Below are 27,092 nucleotides of genomic sequence, written 5' to 3' on the forward strand. Positions count from 1 at the left end.
TTTTCAGCTTATTTCGATCATTTTAGATTCAAACCAATTATATAATAAAATAAAGAATTGTCTGTGAATAGTAAAAAAAAGAAGCAGTCGAGAAAGGGTTGTTACTTTTTTTAATCTAATGGCCGTGTAATAGAGTCATAAAACACACTCAAGACATTTTAACAGGATCTTGATTGTCGATTTATAGGGTGATTCTTGAGAGAATAACCCGTATTTATAATAAGAATACGGCATTGAAAAAGTTGCAAACAAAATTGTCTATTTACTATTATGTCAAAACGTAAAGGACATAAAAGATAAGAGACAAAATTAATGTGATAAAGTTGGAAAACCAACCGAGTGTAGATAGTTAAGGATATTATAGTGGATGCAGATGTATAAAACATGTATAAGTTTGACCTAACAGAATGGAACAACAAGCCACTGAAATAATATGAGTTAAAATAAATCATTCCAAAAGCATAGGGAAGTTTTCTGATAGGAGTGAGATCAGAATAACTATACGATCTAAGAGAATTCAAATGAAAGGTTTGCGTATGAAATAATATAGTCAAAAATGCCATGATAGTGGCGTACCACAAAATTTATTGAAAAACTCACTTGTCCGCTTTTCTTATTATGTATTTCAGAATCATATAACAAGATACAAAATAATTAATATCCGATGACATCTATGATGTATTCATTATAATTAAAGATTGCATATCTTGGACTAAAACTTGACTATAGTGAAATAAAATCAGTAATTTTCAATTAAAATTAATCGACTGAGTAAATATTTAATTTTAATCAGTGGTGGATCGTGAAAGCCTAGTAGCCGATAAGATAACACCCCTCTATCACATCCCTATGTTACGAATTTTTAAAAGTTTTGGTTAAATCGATTTATAGGTATTAGGATGGACATTAATATAGGTATAGATTATCGAAATGAATTCACTCAATTTACTTCGTGTGTGTATGTGTGTGTAATAAATACTTAATCATTTTATCAGTGTAAATCCGTCGAATATTGTTAAGAATATAATCGGATAATTAGCACTTAAATCCCTAAAACTGAACAAACAATATATTTTGAAACTTATCAAACCGCAATCAATAATCATTTTTAAACACCTCAATAACCTCTACTCAAATCTAAGACTGTGACATACTATTATATTGTTGTACGTTTAAAAAACAAAACATAATATGAAAACGTGACAGTTATTATTATCTACCTACCTACTATTTCCACCTGATAAACAAATGCACATTTTTCCCTTCAAAATTTAAAACTTTAAATTATCGTAGACAAACCTGCAACAACTACCCACACCTACGTAATAATGTTATTATTTTACATCATATTATTATAATCACACCGATGTGTAAACCGTCTCTCTGAATTGCGTGTGTTTAGCGCTGATGAAGGCTTCGACGGCACGTACGCAACCAACGTGGTGGTCAACAGCAATGGTAGCTGTGTGTTCATTCCACCGGGGATATTCAAGAGCACGTGCAAGATCGACATCACGTGGTTCCCCTTCGACGATCAAAAATGTGATATGAAATTTGGCAGCTGGACATACGACGGATTTCAGGTAAACTAGACAGGACAACTACCTACACGGGTGAAACGACACGAAAGCGTGAAACTTTACTCTAATACCTAATATAATATTATTGGGTATATCACAATTTCGCGACGTTTTGTTTATTCTGCCCATCAAAATACTATTATTATTTTCATCGAACCTTCCGTCGAATTAACCGGCTTATTGTCGTGTGGTCGCAACTCGCAACTATAATACAATATTAACGTAATTAAACTCACGTTATAATTGCTTTACGGCTCAAGGCATGCATCATGTGTTTTTATTGAATGTGATATTGTAATACATAAACTAATGACTACAAAATATTATGTTATATTGTTATGAAAACATAATGTGGAAAACATGAAACAATAACTTCTCACGTCACTATATACTCTGACAGCAAAAAGAAGTTTTTTATTTTTATTCTCATACATGACACAGAACATTATTGGTGTATTTTTATTAATTTGGTTGAATTTACTTGATCGACTTTTTGATAATGGTTACATTTTTTTAATGATCCAAAGAATTTTTTTAACCTAAACTAATAATTTTTACATCCTGCAGTTTCGTGCACCCAAGTATTTTTCTAATACAATCGTTTTTATTGTACATTTCAGTTGGATCTACAACTCCAAGATGATCACGGAGGAGACATCAGTGGTTTTATTACTAACGGTGAATGGGACCTGCTTGGTGAGCAAACAAAAAACAGTTCGTTTTCGAAAATGATTTTTTTTCATTTTTAACAGCTTTGAATTGTTTATATTTACACTATTTCTGATTATTTACTAATACATCAATTTTAGGTCTACCTGTGGTTTTTTGAGAGATATATACTGATAATTATTTAGTAAATAGATAATTTAATTTTTGGTAATAACTAATTATCTTTAAGCAATTTAAATTTCTCTCAAAAAACCATAATATTATAATATTATTATACTTGTACATACATACAAACCATAATTAATTAGTTTTGTTTTCATAGTTTTCTAATATTATGTAGGTACATTTCATTCTAGGTAGAAAATTAATAATTAGCCTATACAATTCGTTTATTTTAGCATCACTTAGATACATATTACATAATATAAATTATCAATGTAGTCATTAAAATACAACAATTTTAGAAAATTCGTATTCATTCATACTTATACGAATGAATAGTTATTATTTAGGTATGCTGAAACTCTTGAATAAAACACATTAATTTGACTTTCAAAATATTTTTATCTTTGTTGATATTGTTAACAAATTTAAGAGAAATCATAATATATCCTTTAGAATCCATGTAATAGTTTTGTTACCTAGTGTACAACACGATGCTTATAATATCGTGTATTGTTATACTTAAATAGATACTTACCTACAGTGAATCAAGTAACGTTTGATAGTGATCAATATGGGTATAATGAAGTAATACAAAAGTCATAACTTTGTCATACAGCACAATTTAATTATAATAGTGTACAAACTCTTATACGTGAATACAATCCTCAACATTCAAATGTTTCTCGAGTTTCAGTTACCTACGTACCTTTACATATTTTATTATAAATGTTTAGATCCGATACTTTGACATGAACAATTTGCCATTGAATACATAGTGGTAGAACTCTATCTAATAAAATAGACCACACGACACAAATCAATAAAGCACATATTATACACAGTATAGTCTTAGGCATTATGGTGATTGGTAAAGAACGAATGGGATTGAGCTGCGAACAGGACCTACCTATTGTACTTCCTTATTTGTTACAGAAATTCTATTGAAATACTTTATGCATAGATACAGGATAGGTACTTACACAGCTTACTTGTTTATAATCTACTTGGTATGTGTACAAATATTATTCCAGATACTTTACACTATCGTTTATTTTATTTTTAATACACGAATTTATCCAAAAAAAAATAAATATCGTTTTCGATTTTCAAACAAATCATATTTGTGTTTTCCAATTATTGTCCATAAACTGTCTACTATCACTCTGTAGAACCTATTATAAATTGGAATAATGAATAACACGGATAAAAACATATTCATTTGAATTTCAGCCTACAAAGAAGCATCGTTCCAATTTATTTATACTCTCCAAGTGAAGATAAGGTAGTAATAAAGTAAAAATAGTAAAAACCTAAAATATTATGATATTTATTAAATATTATACTAAAATATTTATCGACCAATCATTATTTGATGAGAATACTTGCTGAACATATACTTTTAGTACATAGAATACATTTTCCTCTGATTCCAAATATCCTGAACAAAATATATAGTAATATAATAATGATTAAAATATTTTTAAATACATCTAATCCAAAACTGAAAGTTATATTTTTAAAAAAAAGTTGTATAAAATACTTTTTTAAACTTGCACTAAATCACATCGATTTAAAAAGCATGGTGTAGATAATAGGTGTACACATAATTATTAAACACGATGATAGTGACGAATTCAAAATTTGTATTCCCTGAAGTCCCTTAGAATTTCTGTTTTTTTCTGATTTTTAATAATATAGTTATTTTTTTTGACCAGATGTATTGAATAACTCGATGAAGTTCAACATTTTATATGCTATGATCTCTGCTCTATGATACGATTTTTAGATACGATCATATCAAATACAATAAATAAAATCAATTATTTTCTGTATTAACAAAAATCAAACTATTATATTATTGCTGTTCTACGAACGATACTTTTGCTTATTGTTTTTATAGCGTATGTAACATAATATTATTATTTATTAACGTAACATCATAGCAATCAATACAGTTAATAAATTTGCATTAATTAATAACTATAATACATAGGTAGTATTTTTTTTTTAAATATTAGGATATTTTATTTGAATTCGTCACTTAGAATCAATATTAGTACTCGTCAAACTTCAATTGATGAATAACAATACAATATTTGTATGACAGTCACTTTAAACACGTAAACAGTTTAGGTACCTTATTAGTTTATTTTTTTAATTTTACATTTTTGAAAAAAAAGTCTTGAAATAATATAGTATTGACATAAAACTAAAACATCACATTAGATAAATACACCTGAACACACATTTGATTTAATGTACATTATTTAGCTTCTTAGTTTGTTTGCACGTTAATTTAATTTTAATAATCACTGGTCTAATAATTAGTTAAAAAGCTTATTATTTTAATTTTTATGCTACTATAGTATGTAAGTAGTTATATATTAAAATAAAATACGGTGATTCATTTAATAGAAACTTAGTATTATACTAATATTTTCAATAATTATTGCAATAACAACTTCAGTTCATAATAGCCTAATTCGTTCAAGGTTTTACTAATAATATACCAGTTTTTATTTACTTTATTATTTATTTAAAAATGAACTTGATTCCAAACAAAAATCATATTATTTAATTTCAAATTTAATTAGATATATTATAATATAATTATATGTTTTAAAGTTCTATACATTTGATATTAAAATAGAGGAAATAATTTAAATTTCAATACGTAAAAGTTATATTTTCATGGAGACTTTTTTGTAAAGAATTGATGTATTTTGGAACGGTTTAACAACTTAAATTGTAATACATTTGTAAAGTTAATGGATCACCTTATTTATATTTTCCACCTTTAAATCTATTGTGATATTATAATATGTTTATTACAATGATGTTTTGACACACAATTGTTGTTTTTTAATGTGTTTTTGTTTCCACAAAAGTATTGATTCACTTGAAAACAGTTAAATCATAAAAGATAAATATTACTGTTGTAAATGAAATATATAACGTCTGGACCGTCTGAGCTGTATATTATTATTAATATAATATAACGCATCGTGTAATATTAACATGAGCTATAAAATAATATTTATGATCATATATTACTTAGTAAATTTTTTACTCGACATATTGCACCTATGTATTTATTTAATGGTACGATTTTCATCGATTTTCATTTATATTATTCTGAGGCTTGTAACTAACCAAATACTTTCTCTCGAAAAATTAAGTTCGCCAAAATTTGCTTCACTATAATCGTTTTTAATATTTAATGAGATTTCCATTTCATTGACAATAATCAAGATGAATACATAAAAGTTTATGGATGCTGAAAATAGTTATAAGCTCATCTAGGTATATGACATTTTTTTAATTGATTATTTGCAATCAAAACTATCTTACATTTACCCCAAACATTATTTACTATTTTCAATGCGTAAGAAATATATTTGATCAATACTCAGCATATAAGACAGCTGATATTAAAATCGTATTTAAACATGATGGTTAATGTTTGAAAACTTCGATACGCAGCACTCCAACCATTAGAAGAGAATAAACGAAGTACTAAATATAGATATTTCTGACGATTTAGTAATATTTTTCAATCGCACCCCATATATTTTATGCTTTCATGTTTCAAATAGGTACTACGTTTATAGGGGGGTATAATGATATTAAATAAAATGCCTAAAAAAATCACCAATAAAATTATCAGTGTTCGTCACATAAACGTATGGTCACCGATCTAGAATTAATGTCATTCAGAGAAAATCAAAAATTCTAGAGTACCAACTACCAATGTGATTCATAGCAATTCGTAATGCTTTTTTGTGGGAATAAAAAAATCATTTTTTTTATAACGTCTTTCATAAAATTTTTGAACTATGGAGTTTCCATGAAACTATTTTCTTAAAATAATTCCTTAATACGTCTTTGTTAATGCTCGTAAATATCAAACACGAAAACACACGATGAACAGAGTCGACAAAGACCCTTGGAAATCCCTGTTGAAAATATACCGTACTGATTGGTCATTAGTTAAGCATTAACAGAACACTCGAGAAAAACCATGCGATTTAAACAATATAATATGAGAAAAAGGGAAATCGCTTAATATCATGTTTACAATGTTTACACGAAGAAGGAATATACAATATTTTCTCCTCTCAGCATTTCACCAATTATTGTAATTATAGCATATGAACGTTGGGCTTGGTCAGAAGTTCCTAACCTCTGAAAGCAAGGGTGGGTCATTGAAATGGACCCCTGTACCAATAGGGTTAGGTACAGCGGTATAAGTAGGTAGGCAGTAAGGTAAATAATAAAATATAGAGGTACCAACCTATAATCCAGTATAATATACATAATATCAAATTATATCTGAAACGGTGACGGTCCAGTGCGTTTAATAACACAATGTCATGAATACAGAGATAATAATATTGTGACAATAATTAATGTTTGTTTAATCTTTTTTTTTTTTAATAATCGCTTTCCTTCACACATGACTCTTCCTTTTGGCAGGCGTTCCCGGAAAGCGCAATGTGATCTACTACAGTTGCTGCCCCGAACCGTACATAGACATAACGTTTTCCATCCTAATTAGAAGGCGCACCTTGTATTACTTTTTCAACCTGATAGTCCCGTGCGTGTTGATTGCGTCTATGGCCGTACTAGGATTTACTCTACCGCCGGACTGTGGCGAAAAGCTATCTCTAGGTAAACGAAATCAAATTAATAATCGTTTAGTAATATGATAATAAATAACTATTTGTGTTTTTTGCAACATGTCAGAGTGTCTCCCGTCGTGCAATGTCATTTGCTGTGTGTGACATAAATTAGGGGTTTTTATTAATTTTAGTCTTAAGTGTAACATAATAATACGGGTATACATATTACATATTATACCATAATGATATTATATACCTAGTGACTAGTGGTAATGTTGTGAGTCACCGATATATTATCTACGGTTCAGAACCATATATAACTACCTATACATAATGCATAATGAAATTAAACTAATTAAATATATGTTTACGTAATAATAATATGATATTATTGCGCTTATAAATTTATTATATAACATGTACATATTTTTTTCAGCTATTTTCACGTCTCTCTCGGCAAACCACTTATAAATAAACATTTACTTTTGGAAACTCTATCGTAACAGCTTGAGTGGTCGGACTGAAATTAAAAAGTTGTGTCCTTTTGGTCGGATACCTTACCTTTACTAACTTTTTGCAATTTTCAATATGTATCAAGAGCTTTTCATTGGCCATTAATCGAGTTTAACCAAAACCACGACCTTCAGGTTTTTATTTTTCATAATTACGAGCATCTTTTGTAGTATTTTATACAATAGTGACGTGTAATCAACCAAAATCGAATTAATAACTTTTTCGCATTGTTGGGCACGTCAACAAAAGAAAGAAAACCAAAAATTGTGTTTCCAAAACTAATTCTTTTTGGACGTGATTTATTATTAATGTTTACGATAATTTTTTTGAATACTATTGTTTACTGCAGTCTGTTATTATATTATACTACACGTAGGTAGAAACTTACCAGTGTATAAATTATAATTTAGGTGAGTAATTCAAAAAAATAGCCATTGTCATTTCGAGTCATGTGAATCAAACACACCAGAAATATATATAATTATATCAACTTCAATATTATTATTCCATTTTTACATCACAGAAACGAGTGTCGTAGATTAAATTATCAATTATTCGAACCACGACTAGATCATCCTATAATGACAGGGGTCGAATGTATCTGAGATCGCAGTCGTGTCGATTTTAAGCATTTCACTCTGTCCGATTCTGTGCAATACTATAACGACAGCAAACCTTAACGGCAGTGACAATTATTATTATTATATTATACAACTATAAACTAAATTAAATTAATGGGGTGCTCAGGGGTAAAAAAAAGCCTGATCCAGCAGGGATAGATGGCAGTGTTTCGTTTCAGGATTCAACCGGGGAAGGTGCTTTTCTTTAAACACGCCACACTCTCTCTAATTTCTATTCACTCGTCTCGTTTCCGACCACTGCGTCTTAAAACAATAAATAAATAAATATCTCAGTATGTGATACAATTACGTCGTATTTTCGTGCGTGTATTATATCGGAGGAAGTGGTGGTAATGCGAGAGAGAGAGAGACGGAACTTTCGCGAGGTAGCGAAAAATAAATTGTTATTCACACTCGCACACACATACACACCACACAATATTCGTGTGCATCATTATTTTTTTTCTTCTTTCACTTCTCAATCTTTTCGGTTTTCACGTGTATATGTGTGCGTACGTGTGTACCAGCTACTGTGTATTTTTACATGTTTTGGGGACGCTTGTCGGGCCCAACGATTTTCGTGGTATACCGCTACCTCTGTTTTGTTTGTTTCGTTTTTGGTTTTTTTTTTTTGGTTTTTTTTTTAAATCAGTTTTTTACAGACATGAAAGCCGCGAGGAGCTTGAAAAACTACTCGTGTTGTCCGAATCCGTACGTGGATATCACTTTTACCATATTCGTTCGGCGCAGAACAGTTTATTACATCGTCAACCTGATATTGCCAAGCGTTACGCTGGCCGCTATGGCCATGCTCGGGTTCACGCTGCCCTCAGACTGTGGGGAGAAAATGACCTTAGGTACCTACCTAAATGCGTACACAGTCTCACACTTTACAATAATAATGTATGAACTCAAAAACACACACACACACACACGAACACGAGTACACCAACAAACGTTTACACACAGGCGCACATACACAAACACAAACTCAAACACTCACAAGCAAACACACTCTCACACATTTACGTACACAAAAGCGCGTGTGGCCAAACAATGATAATATAATAATATTATAATGTTCTGGTGACGTCGTCGATGACACGACCAGACTATAATATTATAATACCCATCATCATTGTTGTTATTATTATAATTCATAATATATTATATATTATGTATATGTATTTATATGTCTGTATATAATGTTACAATTCAATAATATATACTTGTTGTAATATCTATTACTATACCCGGTTGTATACGAAACGAACCGTAGTAACCGCGGTTCGACGAGACGTTCTCTTCTTCAGATTAAACGGGCGGCCGGGGAAACGATATCGTTATTACTATGATTACTATTATTATTATTATTATTATTATTATTTTGTTTGACACTTTGTTTTGTTTTGTCAATCTACCATAATTGGCGTGTAAATATCAATGTTTTAATTAAAGGTGTAACGATTCTCCTGTCGTTGACCGTTTTTCTAAACATGGTGGCCGAGACAATGCCGGCTACTTCGGACGCAGTTCCTCTTTTAGGTAACGCACGGCCAACTGAGCATTTTTGTATACAATATACGTACTCGTTTTACACGAAAATCTATGCGTATATGATATACATAATATATTGTAATAACATATTTAATACATTTTTTTTCGTGGTCACACGACTTGGCTAAGGAGGGCACACAAAACTACTACCACAATGGTAACCGAAACGCACCGAGTATATTTTTTTCATTATATATGAATTTATATAAATATATATATATACATATATTGTAAAAATATTATTGTATTTTTTCACAAACACATTTGAGGTCAAAAATGTTAAGTACTCTATATGTTTTTTTTTATTATTATTATTATTTTTTTTTTTTTTTTTATATTATTTTTTTTTTTTTTTTTCTTCTAATGACAGCGTAGTCGATTTTTATTGACAGGAAATATTATATTTGCATATAAATTAATTTCCGTAAAAATCTATCGTAGTATAGGTATTAATATAAACTCCAATTAAATATTTTACTACCATATATTATAATAATGTAGAATGTAACACAGTTACATTCATAAATACATATGGTGCAAGCAATCATAAAATATGAAATATAATATAATGATTAACATTTAGTTTAAATTCTAAAAGAATTTTTTTTTAAAGTGTAATTCATTATTTATTTTACAAAGAATACCTCTACACTTTTTAATTTAATTAATCAGCAAAAGTTCATACAACTTACTTACCTATAAATCTATACTAATATATTTATCAATATACAAAATTATTATAAACACATTTCGATTTATTAAGCAATAAGCTAAACATGACTCTAATACCCAAGTATTGGGCACGGTTAATACTATATTTTTTTATGTATACAAAAAAACAATTTCAAGTTCAACCAACTTTTTACATTTTGTATATTTCTTCATAAATAAATATATCGGTCGTAAATGCCATTAAATAGTCTGATGATACTTTTGATCCCCCGTTAGATGGAAAATCATCTAAAAAAATATGGAGTTTTCAAAAATGTCCCGATATAATTACCTGAAAACGTGTATTTATATTTAAAAGAAATTTCAATGTGATTGGTTGGAGCAGGCTGTCAGTCGAAATTACGGGTCATCAACTAATAAACCGGTTATTAGATTTTTACACAATTAACTTTTTGAAGAAGCTAACTCGAACAATAGTTTTTTTCTTAAAATGGGTGTTTGAGTGAGTTTTATTACACATCTATTATGTGGATATTTTAAAAATAATTTTTGGAGTAATAAAACCAACGATAGTTAATATTAGTTGCTATTGAAATTTATAGCTGAAAAAATTGTGTTTGTGCTAATGACTTTAATAGATTTTGAACACAAAATCTATTATGATTCTATTGACACAAACGAACTATTTTATTTTAAAAGAAAAAAATCAAAATATACTTATTAAGTATATCGTAGCTCGAGAGGAACTGGAGACCAGGTTCCCATAATAATTGCATTGACAAAATACACATTTTCAGCTTATAAAAAACGTGTTGTAAACAATGACATTTTATATTAATTTATATTATACATTTTTTTTTTTTTCAAATAATATGTATTCTTTTCAATAATCTATTAAATTCATAATTAATATATTTTTTTTGATGTTGGCGAACAGGAGTTACGGTTTTGCTATCGCTTACATTCTTCCTAAATATGGTGTGCGAAACAATGCCACCTGCCTCTGAGTTACCACTGATAGGTATAATCAAATTAAAAGTTTGTTATTTTTCTTTGTGTTGTTGTTGTTGTTGTTTTTATTATTATTATTATTATTATTATTATTATTATTATTATTATTATTATTTGCACCTGTTTAAGGGTTTGTACTTGGATGGCAGGGGTGCAACAATTGGGGGACTTCAATTAATAAATATCAAATTTAACGCGTACCATATAAACATCGCAATAATACAAAAAAAAAGAAATATATTATTATTGTTTAAAAAAAAAACATTTTAGTTTCGGTCACAAATTGCTTGGAGGCTTCACATAGTGTCAAGTATTTTTTCTTTTTTTTTAAAATTATTTTGATACGGCCAAAATAAAACAATACGATAAATGCTTATTAGATATTAGATAAATATTATGCTTGTTAATGATAATTATTACATATTCTAGTACTGTAGGTTAACACCTACAAAAGTTATCCTGTGGGAATACATAACAATGTTTTGCTCGAAAATCAATTGTCTAATTATTTAAGAACAAATTTCGTCAAGTATCAAACTTGTATAGACTTAAAACGCTTTGTTTAAACACAACTTTTATTATTGTTGTTATTATTATTATTTTGTTTATTATTTTTGTTATTTTTATTATTTATCATAGTAAAATATGATTACATACAACTCAAATGAACGGTCACGGGTTTTTGTTTTTTCCTTTTTCATTCGGCCCCATCATAATGTTTTTATTTTCCTCCTATACATATTTATATTATATAGATATAATATATATATGTATAAAATACGATATACGTACATAATATTATATATATTATAATAGGTATAGAGAAAATTAAATAAATAGATGACTTTTTGTATGACGTACATAATATAATGTTATTAATATTATAATATTATCAATAACGTACCTATACCTACTGCACGTGTTAAAAAATAAAACATAACTATTACTGAATGCATATACTAAATCGTACATGTATGAAACTATATTAATATGTCATTTAGAGCGCTTAGTGCCTATTTTAGAATTATAGTTGGTTAGTAAAGTAATGCTCGGGATACACCCATAGACAGACACAAGTCACAAACACGCACAGTACACGCACAGATACAGAATATTACACACACACAGTATACACGTACACTAACACACCCTCACACTCACACACTCACACACACACACACACACACACACACACACACACACACACAAACACTCCTTGCAATGTATAGAAACTACACTATAGATGAATATATATATATATATATATATATTATATTATACGCTTTAGAATGCGCTTTCAGACGCGCACACTTAACACACTGAACATGCCCCGATTGCTGTGACTACAGCAGAAATCGCTACTTTGGGGATGCAATTTAGTGGTTTCAAAAGAATAATAAACCCGCACAGGCTTCGATATCGTCCGGGTGATAATGTACATTTTCTTATGTATTATTATAATATACCTCCCACTTGCCGGTTCACCACGATTTCCATTATCCCTCCACGTTACCTCCACCGCCTCACGATCACCAACGAACCACAAGTCCTCCATTCTCAAGAACTAGTTATATATACCACCACTAGCTCCCGATAGACATATTATATAACATTACAATTGAAATAAAATATATACTATATACCTATACGTATACATATTATATTATATTATTATATTTATATATGTGTGTATATAATATACTCGTATGTGTGTGTGTGTATAATATATAAATATATATAAATATATATATATATATATATATATATATATATGTATATAATATATACTCGTATGTATGTGTGTGTATTTATATATATATATATATTATATTGTACAAGATCGATAAACAAATATCGTGTAACCATAATAATGCATGTATTGATCTATATTATTTTATTTTATTTTTTTATTATTTGTTACATGAAAAACAATATTGTTTAAAATGTCTTTGTATTTGGGCATAATAAACGTCTTAAACTTTAGAGTGTGGAGTCCTTTAGCTTTCTACCAGAGTCAGTGTTCGCTTGATTAGTGTTAATAATATACAAGTCAAAGCAATAATAATATCATTTTTTTATGCGCACTGTAAAAATATTACCTTTTCTTATTAAACAACTATTATATTATATTACTATTAAATTTTAAAACAACAACGTTGCATCTTACAAAACGCAAGGTTTTATAAACGATTAATATTATATTATTATATTATATATTTTTGTAATGCGATTAAACTATTTGGAATTTCAGTCGATTTATTATTATTATTATTATATTATAGGATCCCTGCATAATAATAATATTCTGTTGCTTACTATTAAGACATATTATATTATAAAAACAGTTAACGGGATCGCATTAAACGTATATATCATAATATGATAATAGTATACCATAATATAAACAGCACTGTATTGTTTTATTTCACCCTTCGAACCTGGTCTCCAGAAGAAAAAACTTATCGTAAAGAAATTATTAATAAAAAAAAAAAAAAACTATGGCAAAAAAAATAACGACCGAAAACATATTATATTTTCTCCATGTTAAGTGACCTGAGAAACAAAAACCCAGTGAGCACACACGTAATAATTGTATTTTTGTAGTTTCCGTGTAGTTAGCTGTTTTGTTCGAGTTTATTTTCGGTTTCATTTCAACACTACCGCTGTAAACTGTTCATATAATATTGGTATTATACGTACATGTATTAAAATGAAATTGTATTCATCAGCAACACATATAGGTACAAAAGATTATAATATTATATAATCATTAGGTCTAAAATATAATTTGTCGTACACAACTGTTTGAAATTTGGTGTCGTCACGAGTAGGTACTCGAATTTTCGTCCATTAGTTTTTACTATTTTTTTTAGTCACCGTTAGCCTATTATACTTATACCTAAACGTTATCATTGATTTAATTTTGTTATTATTATTATCACTATAATAATTATTATTATTGTTATTGTTATTTTTATTTTTATTCTAATTATTATTTTTTTTTTTTTTGTATTATTATTATCATTATTATTATTACTATTATTATTGTTATTATTAATATTATTATTATTTAATGGAATGTGTGGTGTTTGGCATTTATGTTGTTTCAGGAGTGACAATCCTCCTATCACTGTCCGTATTCTCACTCATGATAGCCGATGCCTTACCACAAACATCTGAAGCTATCCCCTTACTAGGTCAGGCAAAATTAAAAATAAAAACAAATAAATACATGTCGTATTAGGAACAATTTAATATTAATTATATATATAAATATATATATATATGTGTGTATTTAATCATATATATATAGGTATATCTATATGACTGTGCATAATATATACATACACGTATATATGTATTCACTTAAATCTTATATATATATGTTTACATACATATTATATTTATATTAAATTATATAAATTATGTTTCATATTTTATATACATATTTTTAAACACTGTTTTTATACTTGTATTTATATATATTTAATATTTATACATATAATATTATATAATATATATATATACATATGTGTATGTATACATCCATCTATTGCTGTGTAACCATAACCTAGTTCGAGTTTTTCATTTTGATTTTTTCCATTTAAATAAATCACACGCATATATATATATATATTTATATATAAATATATTTAAAATTATGTATATATATAATTATATATGTATATTTTTTAATATATATACATTATACATATACATGTTTTGCGGAATTTTGTGGTTTGTGTTCAGCTCAGCTTGCTCTTACTTTCTCTGTTTTCTCGTACATACAAAATAAAATAACACATTCAACACACTCGCAACAACACAAACAATTCTAATAATCAAAAATACGGTATTTTGTGTCTGAAAGAATAATAAAAAACCATAACGCTATGAACTCTAGATAAATCCTTTTTTTTTAATAGACGCATAAATTATAAATTATATAATATAAATACAATTTCCGAGACTTAAAATTTATTTTTCTGAGGAATTCTATAATTTTTAAGCCATTTGTAAAAAAAAAAACTTGAAAAAAAATAACTAAAAAAAAGAATAATACCATTTGAAATGAAAAAATTTATTTTTTGCTTAAGATTAAAATAATTTTACTATGTTTTGATTCTCATAATCCTCGTTTAAATATAAAAATAACAAAATATATTTTTAAAAGATAAATACGTCCTAAAATAAGTCTTATGTCACACCGTTTCGACCTTTCTGGGAGAGGGACTTTCTGGAACCATCGAAGTTCATAGCGATATGGTTATCGAAATATCGGAATCACAAAACACATACAAAATAAATTATTTACAATTATCAATTTTCTTTGCGAAAAGCCGAAAATGCTTGTACAATGTACATAAATACAAAAACACAAAAAAAACATCATATTTCTTCAACATCATTACAAACATTTCTATAGCATGCTATCTTTTTGTTTATGTTTCGTAAACTACTTGATCGTCACCGTGTTTCATTGTGCATTCGTATTTGTATTTGACATTCTGCTCTCAGTTGTCCGATAAACCATCTAAGCAGAAAAAAACCTAAATAAGAAAGAAAGCCGTGCGAATGTTAAATAATAATTTTTAAAAAAAGCTACTACTAAATAAATACGTATATTAATGTATATATATATGTATGAACATATACATGCTTATATTATGTTAATATACACTACTAAACATTTAAAATAATGTACACAGTTTTGTTCGTGTGATCATGAATACGTGTCAGTATGTTTTATTTATTCATTTATTTATTGTTTTTGATTTCACTCATTACAGTAGTTTTCTGATTGTTAATTTATTTTTATTTTTTCATTTTCTCTACATTTTGTTTCTGTTCAGTTTGTAACACCACACTATTAAAACCGAAACAAGGTACCAGATGACGTGATATTGCAGACTGCACCAGTGATCTATTGATTTCCAAAAGTTAAATAATTATTAAATAATTAAAAACATTTTTTTATTATTATTATTTTATTACAAATCAGTATAACTATAATTTATTCATTCGTTTTTTATATAATATATTATATTATATATTATATGTAAAGTAAAATATACATTTTGATTTATTGCAAAATGTTGATATTATTTTTATTTTCATTTGATTTATTTTCATTTTTACGTTAAACATGTTTATCACACTTTATTTCACCATTTCCTTCCTTTTCCTCCTCATTTTATAAAGTCATTTTATAATTTATTTATCGATTTTATTTTTTTATTTTTTATTTAATTATTTTCTCTCAATGTTGTGTGAAAACAATAAAACTGATTAAACCGATGTTGCCGCGTCAAAGATAAATATTAACCAATTCGTATTGTAAATTAAACAATATTTGTTTATTTCACAAATTAAAAAATGGTTAAATATTAATTTAAAAAACAAAATGTTTAATCAATCATATATATTACTATAATAATATATTTGTGGGCCCCTCTGCCTCCAAGTAACAAAGCCGGTAGTTTCTTAAAAATTATTTAGCTAATTTTACACATGACTTCATGCAAATCGGTTAAAAATAAATAAATATATATACATAGATTATAAATGCATTTTACGTCGAGTAAACGAAAACATAAAACTAAAAGGCGTTAAAAACTGTATTCTACCCGCCATTAAAACTATACAATATTTAAAAATTCAATTGATTTAAAACTGAATATTTTTTTTTTAATGCAAAACAGAAATGATTAAATAATAAGTTATTTTAACTCCGATTTGTATAAGTCATTTAAATTATGATTACCTTAAGACCATAGATGATGAACTCTGGTGTAATTGTTTCTAAGGAATGAATGTACATACATACGTCTGTCGTGTATACATCAATTTTAAACATCTAGCGAAGTTTTTGTGTAAACAACTAATATTTTAAAAAATACGTACAAATAATTAGTTTGGTGTCTTATATTATTATTATTTTGGTTTTTTTTTTTTTTGATAAAACATTTAATAGAATATATTTTACACTATTTATATTATTGAAACTCAAATTTTATTAAATATTTATGTTGGTGGTAACAATTGAAGTATAGCAAAAATGTAAGATGACATTATAGGTACATGGCCATTGTAATACTGGTTTATCATTTATTTTCTGAGTGTTTGGGCTTAACTTAAAGTCTCAGGAAGTAAAATTTATTTTTTAATACAAATAGTTATAAAATAATGGTAGTTAAGACATTAACAGGTCAAACAAACAAAATAGATCGTACTCTAACCAGTGAAAATGCACTACTTTATACTTCATCCAGTTAAGTTAACAATATGTCATTACTAAGCCCAAATACACGTAAATGTTTATATTAATTACAAAAACACAGGGGAAAAGAAAAAAAATGCCTAAAAACAGTGTGATTATATATTTTTTTACCTGCATTGTTTTATTATTTGATTTGTGTATTACCAACATTCAATTCATACGATTTTATTGTTACTGTATTCTGTTTTTTTATAAACTGGGATTTTGTTTGTAGTGATAAATCATTTTTTCATCGACATCACGCAGCAACCTCTACTCAATATATAATTTAAATGAATGTTTCGTCTATGTCATAGAAAACATTTTAAGAAAATATTATACAAGTGACAGTATATCATAAAAGTGTAATCTATAAGTGTCCAATATCATTATTATTATTATTATTACTATAAATATTATTATTATTATTATTATCATTATTATTATTATTGTTGTTGTTATTATTATGTATATACAGTATACGTAAAAGCGCTAAAAACGCGCCGATGCATGTGGACACGTCTTTATCAATTTTTTTTTTGTGTATTTTATGTATACAATGAAGGGAATTATTTGTAAAGATACTTTTGTTTAATTCATCAACTAAAATCAAAAGAAAAGTACCTACTTCGCTAGATGATAAATCGTCAACGAAAATAATAAACTTCATTCTATAATCATCCATGGTCTAAAGTGTTCATTTTATAATGATGATGATTTAAACAAGACTTGATCGTTTATCAAAAATTAAATTTAAAATATAAAAATAGTTACGAATGTTACGATAATTATTGTATTACTTGCATGAGTAGTACATTACTTTACATCTGTCTGTCTTAAATATACAAACCTGTCTTGTTTATGTCTGATTTTATTTTACAATTTATTATCTATGTAGTTTGTTTAGAATACTTTTTACTTTCTCAGTCATTACATTTCAAAATAGATGACATTATATTTTTTATAAGAATCCACTTACGAATTCTACAGTGACTTGGAATTATATATTTTTTTTCAAACTTAAGTTTAATGAAATAATAAAAACAATTATAACTATAATATTAGTTATTACGAAAATCTAATGTATTATAAATTCAAGTACATTCGAAGTCACAAATTAGATTACATTTTTTGCACTTAGAAAACATGAACGCACGATGCTTTAAAAACAACGGACAAAAATAAATACCAATGCGACGATTATTAATATATGTTTTATTGTGTTCCTGCGGCCTTTAGGTACATATTTCAACTGTATCATGTTCATGGTTGCATCGTCAGTCGTGTCCACAATCATGATTCTGAATTATCATCACCGTAATGCGGACACTCACGTCATGTCCAAATGGGTAATTAAATTATTATTACATTATAATATTATGGCATTATATTGGAATAAAGAATAAATACACATTAAGACTAAAAAAATAAATAACAGAGCACAAGAACAAAGTAACAGTAATCTAGTTATTATTATGATATAAAAAATATTCGATTTTAAATTATTAAATTAAGAATATTATCAAATTAACATTTACTGTTTATAAACCTTATTTTTAATTATGTTTAAATTGGCATAACATAACTTAGGTATAAAAAGTATTGGATAAATATTTTTTTAGTAAAATTATATCTCTAATATAAAACATACCAATTACATTTAAAACTTGAGATTAGTTTAAAAATCATATATATGTGATAATATAATAGTTTCGATACATTGTGTAGCAAAATTGCCTATCCAACGCGCCGCTACATTTATTGTTAAACGTATTTTATATTAAAAAATAATGTATTATCATCATTGCTGTTTGAAATGTAGTTTCTTAAATAATAATATGACGTGTGATGAATATAAATTAATGAACAAAAGCATTGATCTTTTAGTAGACAAAGTTTAAAGTATGTCATGTATTTCAAATATGCAAAAATAATATTCTGTTATTGTTATACAACAATTTATATTATGTAATTCGGTTTAGATTAAATTAATATAAATAAATTAAAAAAGATATTTATTACAACATAATATCGAAATCAGTCCATTCATACATTTTTGTTTAAAACCTCGAAATAAAGGGCGCCCGTAGAGAGGCTGGCATTTCTTTTTTCTATAGTAATGTTAAAAGCTTTTTTTCTTTAAGTTAAGAAAATTATTATTTACAAAAAAATAGTTAAATGTTAACAAGTGTAAAAGCACTAAACAAATCCGTTCGGTGCTCTCACATAAATATTTGCTACGTTTCTAATAGATTGTACACACAATACAGAAATTTAAAACTGTATAAATCATAATATGTTATAAACTATATTAACTGTAGATAGCTCAATGCTAGCACCCAATTAAACATTCATAGGATGAATGGAGGGGGAGTTCGGAAGTTTCCATTGTCCTGTAATTTTCCTAAAAATATTTGAAAAAAATTCTAAAACATTGATAGTAAACATTTTTTTGGTTTAGAGTATTTCGTTTCAAGATAGATAAGCTCTTATGCTTTGTTAAAAAAAATCAAAAATTGTTGTATAATATATAAAATGTTTTCAGAATCTACTATTTTTTACAGTGGTTTCAATTATTATACATGATACAGGTTATACAATGACATAATTAGGAATTGGTTCTGGTGTAAAATATGAGTTTTAGAAATTCTAATAGTGGGGGGCTATGCAACCACATCCCCCTTCTTCGTTTAATTTCATAGATCATAATATTATGTTAATTTATTACTATAAATTTAATTAGGTAAATGGTTTGATAACAATTTTCAAAGACAATAAAGAGTGTAACTCTTAATTTAGTAATGGTTGTGCTCAATTATGATTCAATGATAAACCATTGAGTATGTTTACGATTATGAACAAACGCCTAGAGATATGTCAGCCTATTTTATACTACTACCAAATAATTCGCGATTTGAACAAATTTCATCAAAATCTTAATTTACAACTGTCGTTATAAATTAATATAGCTTTATACTAAAGTTTTTTTCTGGTTATTATAATAAAAACTTTTGAGAAACCTCGTTTTCAATTTTCAAACCTTAGGTTTATATTTAAATTGTGATGAATTTATAACTAAAAATAGTTTGTCATGGTTCTGTCTGGTTTTTTTTTTAAATTAGAAATTAAAATAAAATATTGAAACTATCTATTTTCGATACATATGTAAGAACAATTTACAATGAACCTTTTAATAAATTTCAAGCTAATAAACAAAATTCTTCATCCTAAAGTCAAAAAAAAACTGAAAAAAATTGATCATTTTAAATGTCTATAAATAACTTACAAACAGCTATATTATACTTCAAATTTGACCACGTCTTTAATATTCATATTAAATAAAAATGTGTTGAAAATAAAAAAAAAATTTTGAATACCAACAAATAAAACTTGTTTTAATTTGTTCGTAGTTTAACCCACTTTATTATTTGAATGCTTACGATAAATTGGACCATTTTAAGTCTAACACTAACTACACGGTATATGAAATTAAACTACATCATATTGTAACTCAATAATAAACTATACTCATTATTATTATTATATACCTACAGTGTGCATTATACAACACACGGTTGATCAATTCCTGGAGCCTATAGAACATTATTCGAGTAGACGTTATCGATTCCACGTAAGGGTTGGGTCGTCTTTATTATAATAAATTCAGATTGGAAATATCTCATCCTCTCCCGGTACTATTCATGAGCCACTGAGTTTGAGCAACCAAGTATAAAATAATTTTCGTGTAATTTAATTATATAGGAGTTATCGCATTACCGCGGTCACATAATTCCCTGGACTTTGTTATATAATATGATTAAGTACAGAGACTTAATCTGCAGTGGTAATGCTATACCACGAAATACAAATAGGACAGAGGTCAGTCGACGAACATCTTAAAAGTACCTACTATTACTAACAGCTGCTGGTTCCCCTAACTCTTCCAGGGCTAAAGACGCGTGGAGACCCCATTGGCGCAAGAAATTCGTCACTACAATTCGTGGTTGGGCGCGGTACCTATGTTTTGTTAAAGGAATTCCTTTTTACGAATTTCGTCAAAATTATAAATTCAAATGCTCATTAAAAATTAATATGGTTTGCCCTAAACTTAGTTTTTGTTTCTAGTTTTTGAATGAAAAACTTATGTGAAAGCTTGTATTTAATTATTAAATAAGACTTTAAAGGTCTTCGACCATTCAAAAAATTGTTTCACCAATATTTAAATAAAAAAAAAAGAAAATATCAATAGCTTAAAAATAGTTTAAATGAGTCTAAATATTTTTTTAATATATTTTCCAAGTACAATATTGTATAAAAAATGTTAATATAAATATTTTGTGAACATTTCAACTACCAGAACTGTTATTCGTTTTCGAAATCCAACTAAATACGATTTTGCTTAAACATTCCAGTTTTTTCCGATTGTTTCGAAAAAGATTTTTAATTTTTTCCTCCAAAAAGTACCAACTATAGTTCCAATTAGCTACAAGAAACCACACTCAAAATTAAATATCGAAACATTTACACTTACATTATTGTAAAATCAATACATTCGTCGTTCCACTTAGAATCTAAATTGGATTATTTTAAACTTAAAATGGACTGTATTAAACGTTAGATAGCTATAGAGACAGCACATGTGAGTTTCTACGATGTATCCTCAAGAGACTATAATATTGATATAAGACTTTTACCACATATTAAGGCAACAAAATATAATATAAATTGATTTAAATATAACTGTTTATTGACTTATTATTACGGAGATATCATTGTAATGCAAAGGGATGGTAAAAAAAAAACTTATTATTACTACTAATTACTAATAAATTAGTAGTGACTAGAGTACCTTTAAGCATATAACTTAATGACGTTTACACAGAAACAGTTCAGTTACAGAAAAATTAACAATAAGAGTCTAGCAACATTTTTAAAAAAAAACTTAAGGGTATGAGAGCTCTATTTACTTCTCGTCGTCACCCTCCCCCCCCCCCCATATTGTCTACCCTGTTTATAATCAAAATATACTTAGACAAGGATACTCGTAACAGCAACGCCAAAGATAAAAATACCAACTTGAATAATAATAATAATTCGTGTGCGTGTCTAAACAGGTGAAACTCATGTTCCTGGTGTGGATGCCGTGCTTGTTGTGCATGAGCCGACCTGCCCGCGACGAGCCACCCGCCAACGGGAGCAAGTCATCCGACTCCAAGAACAAGTCGGCGGCGTCATCCATCCACCATCTGCCCGACCTGGAGTTCCGGGCCAAGTCGTCCAGGAGCCTGCTGGCCAATGTGCTCGACCTGGACGACGACCTGCGCTCGTCAACTCGGAGCTACCCGGGCGCCCGGAGCCAAGTGGCGCCGATGCCCGAACACGTGATGGTCGAACAGCAGCAGCAACAGCACGCGATGTTGACCGGCGGTGGCGGAGCGGCGTCGGCGGTGGCCGCGGCCTCGTGTCTGGGGCCGCACCGCGAGCTGTCGCTCATCCTCAAGGAGCTCCGGGTGATCACGGACAAGCTGCGCAAGGACGAGGAGGACGAGGAGACCACCAACGACTGGAAGTTCGCGGCCATGGTGGTCGACCGCATGTGCCTGTACATATTCACCTTCTTCACGGTGGCCGCCACCATAGCGGTACTCATGTCCGCGCCGCATGTCATCGTCACGTGATCGCGCCACCGACGTCATTGCGTCCGGTTCCGGCTTCTATATATATAAATATAATATAATATATATATATATATATATTATATAGGTATATAGATTTTGTTTTATATTACTATACAAAATGGTTGCGGCGGAGCAACCATATTATATTATATTATAATGACCACATATGATGTCACATCTGCATAGAATGCGGAAAAGTGTCATGTAGAAATCGGTGTGGTACCGTTTTAAGTATATATTATACGCATACGAGATAACTATAATATTACTAAAAATTATTAAATTATTATTATTATTATTATTATTATTATTATTATTAAATACTCCTCCTAATATCTAAAATTATTATAATTATTATAATTTTTTTCTTGAAACTACTTCTTCTCTAATGATGGTTAACTAAAGTATATATATCTATAAATATATATTTGGTTTATTATATGTAATAATAATAATGATATATATTACTCTGGCCCTGCTCCTTGAAACGAATTAATGAACGCACATTATTAACGTTTAAACTTGTTCCATGAAATATTAAACCGAACACGTCAAACATAATATTATTTACATCAATAATATTGAAATAATATATCCAAGCGAATAATATTTTATACGAGGAATTAAAATAGGCATATTTATATTATAATATAACCAATTATTGAATTTACTACAAAGTTGGTCCCTATACCTACGTATTCAGTGTACGATATTGCCATATTTTTAACATATATTATATATTTGTTAATTTTTTGAATATTTTCATAACACAGAGAGTGTTATAGTTGAATTTGACGTAGATAAACTGCCATGAGAATAGATTATTAAATTCGTTTATTCATTTTTTTCGTCTTATTTAAGGAATAAGGGCTCTCATAAAAAAATGTATTCACACCTAATTGACATCTGAAATCTCATAATAATATTATACAAATTATAGAATCGATAAATTTTTCATTGTCACAGCGTTGCAAAATCCACAACATGTCGTGACACTAACCTAAACTTTAAAATCAATAGTTATTATTATAACGATATATTATTATTTATTATATTACCTATATAACTGAACATCGAGATACAACATGAACGTTTCTATTACTAATTTCCCAAATATACATAGGTTTAACTAAAATTAATATTTATAGCTTACTATAATAATGTATTGTATTTTCATATAAATGCAATTATTTCAAATTATATAACTTCTATTGCATAATACATTAATACCTATTGATAATATTTTTTTATTATTGATGATGAGTTTCTCAATATTATTGATTCAACTGTGAATAGTTTGAAGTGCAATTTCATTAATCACACCCATGTGAACACATTTTGTCTCGAACAGTCAGCAATATATTTACTTCTTATTATTATCACTAATATTTTTACCACAAAGAGCAAAAACAGTTTCAAAATTCAGAGGTTCCGCAACTGCTCTGAAAATACAATACTAAATAGGTAGTCTCCGAGTGACTTGATTATCGCCAGTCATTGTCTTTAGATTCCTACTTACAAAGTAAACACACTCTATCGATTTTGGTTTTAATAATTAAAAATTTTAATTTATTTTAAACATCAGGGGTGTCACAAATTGTTTACATAATGCCTGTTGCTAATTGATTTATTTTTAACGGTGATAAGAATTATTAATAACTGTTTATTAAAAAAGTATTTCAGTAATATAGAAAATGCAATAAATTATAAGTCTGATATAATGAAAAATCATACCATTATAGCATTTTCGACGAATTTAAAAGTCAACTTTTTTCCGTAATAGGAAATGGATTTTCCGTCAGACAAACACGATCCAAATGTCAAACTGTGGTTCAACTTCGGTTCTTAATATGTAACTTAAAATAACGCGCTAATAGAACGTATGGGTAGCTATAATTAATATTAGTAAAATTATTAGATCGTTAATATTTTACTGGAATACATACGTCAATAACTTAATTTATTCCATTATCTATCTCTATAATAATTACTAAAAGTATAAAGTTATTTGTCATGACACCCAATTTTTGTGTCCTCTTGCTCAAATTAAAATATTTATAGACTTGATATTATCATATTATTAGTTTAGCTAAAACAATTTGCTTTTTATAATAATCATCTGTGAAGTAAGAAATAAATTTATATTAATCAGACACTCCTAAATATCTAATACGTAACTAAGTAAATAGATTATTATGCGATCAGATTATGCAAATAATCGTATTTAAAATTTGTACAAAATCGATCACATACATTGTTTATGTATTTGTTAGACATGTACCTATTAGATTAATTAACTGTTTTATTTAACGTGCACGTTTTGCTGTGACAATCTTAAAATTATATCATCATAAAGCCCAAAGGTAAATATTACAATAGTAATACTAATAATTATTAAAATTATTATCAATATCATTATTATTATTATTATTATTATTATTATTATTATTATTATTATTATTATTATACATTTAACTAGGTATTAAAAATGTCTAATGCATTAAATGACAAAATCTTGAGTCGTCTTCCGGTTCAAATAAATGTCATATAACAAAAACAAAAAATAATTGAAAAATATATAGGTTATAAAATACTTAAATTTCATTTGATAAAATACCTATATATAAATTATTATATACCACATATACAATTTAGTAGAAATATCATAGAATAGCGATTTGGAATTAATTAATTTTCTTCGATGATGTTTCATGATTGATCGTTAACAAACAAAGTGTTAAATAATAAATTCAGCTCAATTAATTGCTTTAATAAATAAAATAAAATAAAAATTATTGTAAATTAAAAATACATAAACTACGTTTGTTTAGAGCTATACATTGTTTACGTAATATAAACAAAACTATTTTATAAAAATGGAAATCATTTTAAAATTAAATGTAAAAATGATTATAAAAAAGTTTTATATTAAAAAAAAAATAAAATAAAAAACATGTAAATACCTACTTTGTTATTTGTACGTTGTTATTGAATCTTGTTAACATAATTATAATTGATTTTATATTACTGTAGCCCTTAGAAATAATAAAATATTAATGTATAGGTTTTGAGCATTTTGTTATGTTTTAAGACGTGATTGAATATAAAACAACTATAAGAGACTTAAACTATGTGTAACATGAATTTGACAACCTTATATGCTTGAACATATGTGTAAAAAAACACAGTAATCCATATTATACATCTTATTGTAAGGACATTCTACTATAACGACATTATTATATCAAATTGTTCTAAGACGTTATTTTATATATAGTTACTCTTGTCAGTATTATTTTTATTATTATTATTACTTTTATCATCATTAGTTTAAATAGACGAATAGTAAGATAAGTAAATAAATTAATCGAATATTTAGGTAAAAGAAAAGTAACACGTCTTCATTTATATACCTAACAATTGTTCGTCAGATTTCATCTATTATCTGAATGTTTAATTTTTATTATTTTTTAATAATTTTATTTTACTAATATTGTTGTTTTTATTATTTATTTGTTTATGTTTAGATACAGCTGAACGCTCTGTTGTATTACTTTTCCAGTCTTTAATCTAAAATTATAATTACGAAAAATTACAAAAAAAAACATAGGAAATATAATACAACTAAGTCCCTAATTAGACTTTAGTTTGATTCAATGATTTAATATTGTATGCCCTAAAACCATATTACTATCATAAAATTTAAATTAAATTAAAATTATGGTCCTGCTCATCTAGGCGCTGTT

At 27.4% G+C, this 27,092-nt stretch overlaps 1 protein-coding gene across 4 annotated transcripts in view; it reads left to right on the forward strand.

Annotated features, from left to right (window-relative positions):
• The window catches only part of LOC111034091 (acetylcholine receptor subunit alpha-type acr-16-like), an 83,568-nt gene extending 56,617 nt beyond the window's left edge, over nt 1–26,951 (forward strand). Inside the window, exons 5-11 of one of the 4 annotated variants that reach the window (XM_022315123.1) lie at nt 1,403–1,583; nt 2,201–2,276; nt 6,891–7,085; nt 8,832–9,026; nt 14,520–14,606; nt 18,908–19,017; nt 22,783–26,951. In XM_022315123.1, coding sequence (XP_022170815.1) covers nt 1,403–1,583; nt 2,201–2,276; nt 6,891–7,085; nt 8,832–9,026; nt 14,520–14,606; nt 18,908–19,017; nt 22,783–23,346 — 1,408 coding nt within the window. In that variant the 3' untranslated portion in view covers nt 23,347–26,951. Of the gene's footprint in view, nt 1–1,402; nt 1,584–2,200; nt 2,277–6,890; nt 7,086–8,831; nt 9,027–9,627; nt 9,715–11,335; nt 11,420–14,519; nt 14,607–18,907; nt 19,018–22,782 lie in introns of all 4 variants that reach the window. The other 3 variants (XM_022315125.1, XM_022315126.1, XM_022315124.1) reach the window with 3 other exon arrangements.
• Nucleotides 26,952–27,092: the final 141 nt, after the last annotated feature.

The sequence above is a fragment of the Myzus persicae genome, unplaced genomic scaffold, assembly GCF_001856785.1.
Source record: "Myzus persicae strain clone G006 unplaced genomic scaffold, MPER_G0061.0, whole genome shotgun sequence".
Lineage (NCBI taxonomy): Eukaryota > Metazoa > Arthropoda > Insecta > Hemiptera > Aphididae > Myzus > Myzus persicae.